The sequence below is a fragment of the Vicia villosa genome, unplaced genomic scaffold, assembly GCF_029867415.1.
Source record: "Vicia villosa cultivar HV-30 ecotype Madison, WI unplaced genomic scaffold, Vvil1.0 ctg.000025F_1_1, whole genome shotgun sequence".
NCBI classification, from domain to species: Eukaryota; Viridiplantae; Streptophyta; class Magnoliopsida; order Fabales; family Fabaceae; genus Vicia; species Vicia villosa.
The window spans coordinates 2,186,608-2,198,662 of NW_026704957.1; the positions used below are offsets into that span (position 1 = coordinate 2,186,608).

At 31.0% G+C, this 12,055-nt stretch overlaps 1 protein-coding gene across 1 annotated transcript; it reads right to left on the bottom strand.

The window, feature by feature from the left end:
- Window positions 1-970: 970 nt before the first annotated feature.
- LOC131622237 (uncharacterized) lies at window positions 971-7,024 on the bottom strand. Its single transcript, XM_058893265.1, has 8 exons — window positions 6,589-7,024; window positions 6,055-6,194; window positions 5,800-5,899; window positions 5,584-5,682; window positions 3,722-4,069; window positions 2,354-2,446; window positions 2,061-2,267; window positions 971-1,710 (listed from the first exon to the last, which is right to left on the bottom strand). Exons 1-8 carry the CDS (start codon window positions 6,925-6,927, stop codon window positions 1,426-1,428), a joined length of 1,611 nt encoding a protein of 536 aa, XP_058749248.1. The 5' UTR covers window positions 6,928-7,024; the 3' UTR covers window positions 971-1,425.
- Window positions 7,025-12,055: the final 5,031 nt, after the last annotated feature.

Sequence of the window (12,055 nt, forward strand, 5' to 3'; positions counted from 1 at the left end):
TATTTGTGGGATCTATTTCACTAAAAAGATGGTTAGAGCTACAAACAAGAGTTTATTGGAGGCTAAATAAAAAAATTAGAGAGAAAAATCTCGATTTTTTTCTGTGTCCAAATTTAATGAACAAGGTCTTTTTTATAAAAAAAAATTGATAAATTTTGATGAAAATAAAAATGAATAAAAAATTGATATATTATAAAATAATTGATTTCAAATAATTAAGATGAGATAAAAATCTAAACAATCACAACAATTAATAAAATTTTACAAAGTATTATAATAGCTACCACTCTCTCATTCAACATGTTGAATATTTTCAACACCAATTAATCAACGTCATTTTCAACACATCATTCAACACTCCATTGCGATCATTCAACTATTGAATAATTTTTTCAACACCCCTTTATAAGTGGTCTTACCAAGAGCATTTGATTTACATTATTTGAATGACTAACTGAAAGAATCGGATTTGGATCCTCCCCATTATAAGTGGTCTTACCAAGAGCATTTGATTTACACTATTTGAATGACTAACCGAAAGAATCGGATTTGGATCCTCTCATGTGTGTGTTGTACTGTGATGCCTTCTCCTCAAAGCACAACCATTTACTTCCTATCTTTCTCATAAATTATTTCTTTTCTTAAATTTTTTTCTTATGAACTTTCAACCGTTGGATATGCTTGAAAGAAGTATTTAAGAAGCTCTAACACATAAAGTTTTAGAAGAAGATACTCATTATTATTATGTGCATTAAAAATGATAAATATGTTTTTGGTTCCACTATATTTAATGAATTTTAATTTTAATTCCTGTAAAATATTTTCCTTTGATATAAATCAACTCCAAAATTTATAAGTTTTAACAAATGCCACTTAATCATCTTAGATCAATCTGATAAATGTATGAGACATGATTTCAGAGACTTTTTCTTGAGTTTTAAAATGAATTTTATTTATCTTCACAAGGACCTAAAATATAACTCGCCCATCCTGTTGACTTAAAAATCAAAGTAGAAAAAGTACAGGACCAAAACTAAAATTTACATATTACTAATTTTGCACGGAGCAAAATCCCTTATTGCTATAATCTAAACATCCAAGCAATTTTTGTTTGTTTGAGTAATCTCGCCAACCACTACACCACAACAATTTTGTTATCCAAGCACTTAATAACGTTTGATAAAAAGAGAAAATTACAATCCACCTGGACATCAACAACTTCTTCACGAGCCATCCAATAAAAAAATGCGGAGTCAATGGTGATATTTATATAGAATTTGGTTCCCTAAATATCGAGTAGTTGGCATAGGTAAGCTGAAATGATTGAATACCAGGAAGAATATCCAATAGCCTAAATAAATAGAAGTTCAGAGAGACGGTTCCCTACTCCCAGAACCCCTTTAGATATAAGACCCAAAATCCATGTCAAAGCCCGGGAATAGACTCAAGATTGAACTTCTCAGAAGAAGATTCACTGTCCCTTCTCTCTCGTAATTTCGGCGGCGTGATGCCATCTTGAGCTTGTAAGTATGTGTAAGATGGAGTTGGACACGCGGTTTGAGTAGCAGTTTGATTAGACGGCAGGCTTGGACTGCTAATTCTGCTGGCAAGGAAGCGTCGAATCAGGCCCCTAAGAAATGGGGCCATGGTTTCTGGCTCGTATTCCAAGTAATACATGATCCCTCCCATGCAGAGAGAAAACAAAAAGACCTATACCAGCCAAAAGCATAAAATTAGATGATTTCTAAAGTCAGCAATACAAGGCTATAACTCCTCCTCAAGCATAATGGAATCCTAGTGCAAGATCCTTGAAGAATTAGTTTCATTAGATCCTTAATTACTATCAGTATTTCTGATATCTCCTACCATTAAACTCTCATTCTCTGATTGTACGGAGTTGTCGACGGACATTGGAGCTAAAAACATCAACAGTAAAACAGACATACACTTCTTAATAAGTTTGTCACTAGTATGTACTAGAAACATGTTGTGGGTGAGTGCTACAAAATGACAAGAGAAATGCTTCTTTTGATACAGTGCAGAGTAGCAAAATCACATACCTCAGCATTCCTAATTTTTGGAAGTAGGTGCCTATTCACCAAGATATACCATAATGAATCTACTGATCGGGGAAGAACATATAAAGCTAGCTCACCCCGCCTTGCTTTTTTCTCCAATAGCACTGAAAGGGCAGATATTCCGCCTGCTATCCAATACACAAGTTTGTGATCTCTTGAAGAAAGTTTTCTATGCAAACAAATGACTCCCTACAAAACCAAAAAGACATTAGAAATATTATTAATATTACATTACATTGATATATTAAAAATGTAAATAACAAGGAAAAACATACCTGAAAGATTCCAACAAAAGCAGACAAAAAGGCTGTTGACCGAACAGCTCCTTTAATGGCAACCCAGAAAGTGTGGAAAGGAGCACCAGTGAACTGAAAAAACAACCTTCCTCATCAGGTTCAAAATAACAATAGCCATGACAGAAGTTACAGCAATGGCAGCGATAGAAGTTGTGGCATTGGTAATTGCACACTGAAGACAACATGTGTACAAATAGTTTCATTCATAGCATAAAAGCTACTCAGTCTTAGCAATATGTCAGTACAATATTTATATCATCCTTTAAATCCATGTGACGACATATTGGGTATATGAGATAAGATAATCACTCAAATTGATGATAGAAAAAGAAAACATATGAAACCCTCAGACTATAAGTGAATTCTTAAAAAATGGATTGGATCTAACTCGTCCCTCTAAAAACTAGTTTGAAAGGTGAGAGATGTATCCTGCTTGAAAACAATTTTTCAGGACATACGTCATCCAATTTGAAACTCGTAAGTCTCAACACATGCCCAGGGTTAGACATCTTGAACGTGGCCTAAGTGGCCCGAGAATAGGTGGGCTAACAAATTTTGGATAAACTCTAATACTATCTTAAACTTTAGGTAGGGGCTAATTCAACCCTAGAAAATCGGCTTGTAAAGTAAAGGATGTCTTTCACTTATATAAAAAAGTTTTTTGATCAATATCTCATCCAATGTGGGACTCTTTACAATAATTAATATAATTTAGACTCCCTGAACCCTAGTCATACTGTGGCAACAGAGGCACCTTGACATGTGCACTATAGAAGTATAGAGATATGGATACACGTAAAAATCATCAATAAGAAACTATGAATCAGTAGTATTGAACCTTTAGAAGCCCTTTGTCCATTATACTCAGAATCTCAGATTGAATTGCAAGGAAAGGTATGATAAAATTCCAAATATGAAATTCATTAGACGCATAGTGAATTCTATCAGAAATTGTCGCAGGAAAATATGGAACCTAACAACAAGACATTAGTTTTGGTAATCTTCCAGACAACAACGTAGTCAATTGTGGATAGGTGAAAATAAAGGGCTGTTAAAATTCTGTAATGCAGCAGTGCTACAGCACCGTTATAGCGTCTCTTCTTGACAACATTTAGTACTAAAAAGCATAAATCAGACAATAGCGGTTTGTCCAAATTTCGCTATTCTATGGCGGTGTAGCGCCTCTGTAGCAGCAACTTAACAACTTGGTACTGCTTCCAGAGTGCGTATCACAGGCATTAAAATTACGCATATATTTCTTTTACAAAACACTGTTTTATTGCTAATCTTTGCGAGTATTTAATTTGCAAATGTACAAGTAACACAAATAGTTTGATAGAGGAGTACCTTTTGTAGGTGCAGAACGACAAATGGCACAAAGGTCAGAGAGAAGTAAAGTGGAAAAGTTTTCTTGAAGGTTGCTGATGTTGCATTAATTTCGTGAGCTAAACATGAATTTGTTCCTGCGTGAATGATGGAACAAGGAATAATAGAGGGAAATTCTTCCAACTTCACATAGTCAGATTTTCCTTTGCGAGATAAGTAGGTGTGTAGTGAAGCAACATCAACTGGATGACCCCTACAACTATCTCTTACAGCCCTGTATACAGGCTCTGCAACTGGTCCGGTCTTTTGAATGAATTCTTGATAGGATTTCGGCAAGCTCTCAGGGCGCATTACAAAGGCATACATAACCTGTGTTTCACAATTATAAAAATTTAAAATTTACATGAAAACCATATCCACTAATAATTAAGAAGTCAGGGAAACCATAAAGTAGAATATGGTTCCCATGGTGATTTGGTAGATTTCTTCTACAAGTTAGACATTTTCATTTATTTTCACAAACTGTATTAGCATATGTTTGGAACTACGTTTGTGTGACATTCTCGCGTCCCGAGGCACTTTCAACGTGGAAAATGGGAAGCTGGAAAATGGAGCTTTTGCGTTAACGTGGTCACTTGACGCGATTTTGTTAAACTTGATGAAAATCCAAACATACACTTAGTGTGTAGTTCAAGTACACAACGGAAGCCTGAAAAGCGCTGATACATTCAAGAAAATTCCACTCGTTAATTTATATATACCTCTTTTTTCATTCCTTTCTACAAGAACCACATCATATCTCATTAGGTGGAATCAGCTATAGTGGTTTATTTGACCTCAGAACCCACAACATGTGTAAAGTCCAAAGATCCTCAAAATAGGGTTTACATGATTTACAATCATTTGTTAGAATTCTAAATGATAAAAAGGAAACTAAGAAATTTAAACTGATTCCTAATTATTTATCCAAACTCCAAATCCTGGAATAATTTAAGAAGCCCCGACGCAAATACGGACACGACAATGACATAAACACGGACATGACAGTAGCAGGTAGCACATAAGTATAAGTAATAATCTAAGGAAAAGAAAGTGATTGAATGTAACACATGTTCCATTGTCAGACGCTGAAATGTTCCGGACACCCGACACATCTTTAACCCGAAGTGTCGGTACTATATAGGTAATAATAGCAAACTAACAAAATATGACCAAATCTTAAATAAGGGAATAAAACTCTGAATAAAACTGTACAACTACAAACCCTAATCAAATTTACAAATAAAATATGTAAAAAAACTAATCATATATGCAAATAAAGCCCTAATAAGATCTTGAAATACCCTACATAATCACCCAAAGGAAAGTAATGTCAATTTTTATTGTCTAAGACTTGGATCATGATATGATCATCATTTAATGCCCCAGTTTTATTGCATTCTTTGTCAATAGATTTTCAAAAAGCTCTTGCACTTGCACAAGTCCACTTAATACTTGTTTTCTCTGGTCATTTGTTGGGGCTTTGATTGTATTAGAATTCCTTTTTTAAGGGTTTCTCCTAGAGTTTCTTCAATCTTCCACTATCCTATTAAGTGCTTCAAATTCAATTTGATCAATTTTTTCATAGCATCCAATTTACTTTATCTAGAATCCCATTTTCTTCAATAGGATCCGATAACTCATTCACTTCCATTTGAGCTATTCGAAACAGCTCATGTTTAGTTAACAGACAAACAACACCCCTTCTATTCAAGAAAAACTTCCCATGAGTTTTATGGCCGTTCTACTGAAGCCAGATTATCAATTATTTGACACTTCAAAATTACAAGGATGATAAGTTAAGAATAAATCCTAGCATGGAAAGGAAAATGAATTTATAATACCTGTGCACAAGCAAGTGAAAACAGCAAAGAATCTCCATGTCTCCAATGACTTCCCCAAAGGTGAAACTTGTTCTTAGATTTTGCAGAATTATAAGCGCACTGACATATAAATATGTATTAGCCTTATGGATGCAAATAATTTTCAAGAAACTAAAAATGTTAATACATCTGTATCAGATTGTTCAGAAACCATTCCAAGGGTTCACTTTCAAATACCTGAGCTAGCCTAGCTAATAGATATAAAGCCAGTGTGCGCCTCCTATTTGAATCATTTAGTGCCAGAATTGAGAAACCAGCAACTGAACCTGCTAAAATTCTGCTCCATCATCCCCTTAAACAGAGTTATAAATAAGCAACAAATGTAAACAACAACATAAAACAATATCCAAGTATTTATATACAGCAAAACAAAAAAAAATAGAACATTACTCAAGAGCATGTAAAATCAAAAGAGTTTGTATTGTAACTTACGCGTTCATCGCAGTCTCTTTTTTTCTCCACTTTCTAAACAAGCATCTAAGCGCATGATAAGATCCAGTGAAACCACCAAAAAGTAAACCAATACGACATGCTTCTTCCCTGACTATTAGGTCTTTTTCAGAAACAAGTTGCTGCAATGCAAACAAGTGTAAAATAAAAAATCATAAAACATAAACAATAACCAATTGTTTCAAGCAAAATCCATCAAATACCAATTCACAAAACAAAACACAATAATACGAACAGAAATAAAATTGAACTAAACTCGATACGATCCTGCTTCTGGATCAATTTAACTAGAATATATATCCAAATAAATGAATTTGAAATCACAACTTGTTATTCAGTCCAAACATGATCCCACTAAGACAAAAGCTATCTGAATTTAGGTTAAACATTCACTCATAAAGTCAAACACATGCAAAAATTGAACTAATTATACATTCAATACCGTTAATAAACATGGAAAATCAGAAAATTAGAACCTAATTTAACGTTCAATATTAAGTTTGATGAATCACAAACCTTGAGATCAAGGAGAGAGGAGTAGGATTGCCTTCGAGCAAGCTTGAATGCGCGGAGGAGAATTCCAATACCGACTCTAACACCGTAAGAGAGAAGGAAAGTCTGGCAGAGATTACCAATAGCGTGTGCGATGCAGGACTCATCGGGACCGTGATCGCAGGGCGGGGAGTCGAGGTTGTTATGGTGGTGGAGGTTGTGGTAAGCATGAGCAGCGGCGCGTCGTTGGCGGCGTTGAAGCTCCTCGATAGCGTCTCGGAGACGCTCCTCCGCTTCACGAAGGCGGCGCTCGGGATCGGTGTTGTCGGCGATCGGAGGTGACGGAGGAGAGGAGAGTTCCATGAGAATTGAGTGACTGTTACAGTTGAAAGATCATTTCTGAATCTATTCCGTTACGACGTCAATTTCATCTTCCATGCCTTTGCTTCTTATAAGATAAAGTATTTGAAAAAATAAAGTTAATTTAATTTAATTGATATGGCCGTTTAAATATCTATTTCATTTCATTATTTTTTAATATAAGTATGTTTTACACCTTCAATAAATAGTTGAAATTATGAAATTTTTTATTTTAATTATCATTAACTAATATTTGTTATTATATTATATTAAATTAAAAAAAAAAGTGTAAAGATAGTGCTAAAGTAGTATTACCCACACATTCAATTAAAATCTTAAAAAAATTTAAATCACATCAATATTTTAATAATCAAAAAATGTAAAAATATTTTCCACTATTATAACATATATATTTTTTCAGTTAGAAATTTAAGGCTTTAATTTATTGTAAAACTTTTATACTTTATATTTATATGTAATATAATATATTATAAAATTCAGAAATTTACTAAGTTAGAGATTAATATTTTTTAAAAAAATTACTATAATAATTTATGATAATTTAAAATAAGTTTAATTGAATATACATTTTTACATCGTCGTTAATAATAAGAATTCAATGTCAAATTATACCACTAACTTAAAAATATTTAATATAATTTAATAGAATATACGATAATCATCTATAATAAAGGTAAAATATTATTTTTCACGTAGGGATATTTCCTTTTTAATTATATCATTTTCATCCTTTGTTTAAAAGTTTAACTTCACCAATCGTTAGTTGGTTCAGTGGTAATGGGTGCTGAATTTGGTATGGAGAACATAAACCAAAAAAAAAAACTTAACTTCTTTTCCTTGCTGACCTAATGATTATATTGTGGTTTAAATATTTATTTCATTTCATTATTTTTTATTTTATAAATAATTTAAAATAAATTTAAAATTAAACAAATATAAATATATAATTTATATTATTATGTATTTGAATATTAAAAGTGGAAATAGATAAACACTTTCACATTTGAATGTTAAAAATGTGAATATAATAAAAGTGTTCGTCTAAACCCTAATTAATTGTAATATAAAATTATTTTACATTGCAAAATTATTTTCACTCGTGTTCATTTTCTATTTTCTCATTTAAGATTACTTGTTAGTCATAGTATAGAAGAATTAACATTGTTGTCTTTAAATTTAGTTATATTATAAATTTTAATTTTAATTTTAAAATTGATTTTACTCAAAAATATCTAGTTATTATTCTTTGATTTGTTGATTTATATTTTACAAATTTAAATAAAAGCTATGTAAATTTTTATGATGTTTTTTCTTCAAAGATTGTAGTTAATCTATTAAAATTATACTCTAGCCAAATTCAAATTTGAAATTTTGAAAAAAAAATACATTTTCAATACCCAAGCGGCCAACCCTTCACCTATCAAACAATTTTTGAGAATTAATTTGATAGTTTAATTAATTTGACTATAGTTTTTTTTCTGCATAATTTGACTATAGTTATATTTGATTGAATCGAGATTAAAGTGATTGAGTTATGATAGAATTACATTTAGTTCAATTTATATTCATTTTATTATATAGTTTAAGTTATTTAATTTAATTTTCAATTATTTCATATATATTTAATTTTTTCAAAATTTTCACCTATTTATTTATCACTCGCTTAAGTTCTAGTTGAATCAATCCAAACAATTAAGATCTCTGATTAGTTTGATGTTAGTCCAATTTAATCTTTAACTGTTAAATAGAAAATATTTCATTTTATTATCCAGTTATAAGCAATTATTTTTTCCTTAAAAAATACAACTATTGAAGATTATAAAGGCCGTGTAAATTTTGTTTGAGTTTCCTCTTAAATTCCACCAAATTCCGAAATTTTTTATTTTTGCCATTCCAAGATTTATTGGTTTTCTTCTTATTTTATTCTCATTCATTCAAAGACTTCTTTCATTTTATATACTTTGCCATTCCAAGACTTCTTTCATTTTCAATATTTTTTTTTCCATTCCAAGACTTCTTTTATTTTCTATACGTTTTCCTGTTTTGCAATTCCAAGACTTCTAAGTTCTAACTTTGTAGTGATCTTTTTTTCTACTAAAAGTTTGTAGTTATTTCTTTTCAAAATTATTCGTGTATATTCGTATCTTTCATGTCACCGACTTCGTCTATTTAATCAATTTCATCATCTTAAAATATGATTGCTTAAAAATAAATGTTCTTTTAATTATTATTTTTTTAAGAATCGATCAACATAATAAATTTATTTTACAATTTATTAAACACATCGTAATACTATGGATATATGTAGTCAGAATTAAATATATCATAATTATCCACCACCATCAAATATGTAATTCTTTTTATTTATAAATGTTAGTTTTGACTGAGTCGAATTAGTGTGTACTCCCTCTGTTTTTTATTATAAGTCGTTTTAAACTTTTCACATCGTTTAAAAAAAATAATAATTGTTATATGAAAATGAGAAATTATGAAGGTTTTTACAAAATTATCCTTCATTAATGACATATTGAAGATAAATTTATATAAGTGAAAGAAGAGAATAATAAATATTTAAGGATATAATAGGAAAAGTAGCATTAATTATTCATTGAAATTGTAAAGCGACTTATATTTAAATATAATTTTTTTTCCAAAACGACTTATAATAAAAAACGGAGGGAGTATTCCATAAAAGTCGAATCGATAACCGTGGATAACATCAAGTCTTAAAAATCAGAATAAATTAGTATCAATATATAAATATTTTAGTATAAGTCTTATTAGTATATGACATCAAGTCTTAAAAATCAGAATTGTAATGAAAATAAGTATCTTCTAGTAACAATGGATTACAAATCCAATATAAATCATTTTCACATACATTTGTTGCTGAACTTTTACACATTAGTTGCAGAATTTTTACACTTTTGTAGAATTTTTACACTCACATTGCAGAATTTTTATGCATATAATGCAGAATTCTTACACTGTTGTAGAATTTTTACACATACATTGCAGAATTTTTGCACATACATTGCAGAATTTTTACACATTGTTGCCTTCATTTTTACACATCAATTACAATATTAATCATTGTATCAATGCATATACAATGTGATTTAAGAATGAAGGAATAAGCATACAGTGTCAACAACTTAAATTGGATTGAAAAGAATTCATAATTTTCATTGAATAAGTAGCAAGTTACATTGGATTAAAACAAGTTACATTGACTTGTAAACTACAGTAAAAATAATTTCAAATTTCTTCAATCTTCTCTGACCCATTTCTTATTTTCCCAAATTATTTTCACTTGTCAACTTTTTTATTTTGTTAATCTTCTTTGACCCATATATTTTTTTCAAATTCAATCCCAAATTTCTTTAAAGTATGTTGCAATCATCGTGGACAATAGAAGGAGTTGATTTTCTTCCATTAACAATGTGTAATTTCTCTTCCCAAATAAACAAACCACAAGGAATTGCAAACAGATAATCTACTTCCAATTATTCCGGAAAAAAGAAGAATGATTTCCCAACTTGGTGAGAGCTAATATTTCTGACATTCAACTTATTCCTCTCATATGCTTTTCCAGGTCACTCTTTCTCAATGTAAACAAGGTATGATTTAGCATGCTTATTCATTTCTAATGTCTTGGGCTATGGTTGTGACTTGTGACTTCAAATTTTATTGAATCATATAATTGCTCACTCATTTCTAATATTTTGGGTTTGTAATTCATCAAGGTACCGCTAATCAGCATTGTCCAACTCCCCGTCTTTTACAATCTAACTCGGTTGGAACTCTACTTTAACTTTGAACAAAGTTGGCCCGAGAAGTGGAAGTGGATACTGAAACTGCTTCAACAAAGTCACAAGCTTCAACATCTTATCATTCATGAGGTTGGTTTTATAGATAATTTCACTTTATTATTATAATATTTTTAAGACTCACTCCGTTTTAAATGGAATATTACTTGAATTGTTTTAAGAAATACAAAATGAAAATGAAATCAATGATGAGAATTGGGAGGAGCCACAAACTGTTGTTGCTGAATGTCTTTCATCTCAACTCAGAACTTGTCTGTTTAGAAATTATAGAGGGAGAAGTGCTGAGCTACAATTTGCAGAATATGTTATGAGAAATTCTAAAGTGTTACTTATCATGACAATTCACATCTCCTCCTCCATTGATTTAAACACAAAGTTTCAAATATTACAGAAATTATCCCTTTGTCCAAGGAGCTGTAAGCTTGTATTTGATTGATGAGGGCGGCTTAAAATAGATGTGATGGAGGGATTTACGGTGCGACAGGGATGTGTTTTACGCGTTGCCGGTTGTGGTTCTATGCCATTTTGAGATTGTAATATGTAGAAGGATAGTTTTTACTGCTGGTGTAGTTTATCTCAGCATATCCTACGCTATTGTTGCTACCGCTATGTCTTATCAGCATAAGTGCATAACCAATGTTCTATTAATTCTGATACCAACTGCGGAATGATTTTTGTTTGGTTGGACTGTAGAAGTGGCAGAGATGTTATCATACTGCAGGAAGCTTGTTTTTGATGTGGAAAAGTCATACATCTTTCTGGTAGTAACAGCTAGTGAACTACTTTCTATATTGTTAATGCATCAGGGGTTTGGCTAGGAGTTGTATCATGCATCCAAAGTAGTAGAGATGGGGGTTGGTCTTGTTTTGTAAAATGCTTTGAAACTGTTATAGGATGACTTGTAATTGTAAGTTCTTATGGCATCACTTGTGCCTTTATTTTATTAAAGATTTCAGTTTTGGCCTTTAAAAAAAAAGAAAGATGTGATGGAGGGATTTGAAACCCAAGAACTCCTCCATTTTATTGTGTATATTTTCAATTTTATATTGACTTTTTATGTGCAATTTAAATTCATATTAGCTATCATTATTTTTACTTTCTCTTCTTTATTTTTGTTTTAAATATTTTTTTTAATTTTCTGTTTTATTTTTATTTTAGATTATCAAGAAATTTATTTTTGAATTATGAAAGAGGGCAATTTTTTAGTTGTTGGACATATGCTATATACAAAAGTCTTGGGAACCAAGTGGATACAAAAGTCTTGGCATTTTTTTTTTTGT

Excerpts from the sequence above, each read along its gene's own strand:
- LOC131622237 (XM_058893265.1), bottom strand. The coding sequence starts at position 6,927 with ATGGAACTCTCCTCTCCTCCGTCACCTCCGATCGCCGACAACACCGAT. Across the intron at positions 4,070-5,583 it reads TTTCACTTGCTTGTGCACAG|GTTATGTATGCCTTTGTAAT; the intron begins GTATTATAAATT and ends TGTGAAACACAG. Across the intron at positions 2,268-2,353 it reads CTTTTGTTGGAATCTTTCAG|GGAGTCATTTGTTTGCATAG; the intron begins GTATGTTTTTCC and ends TTGGTTTTGTAG.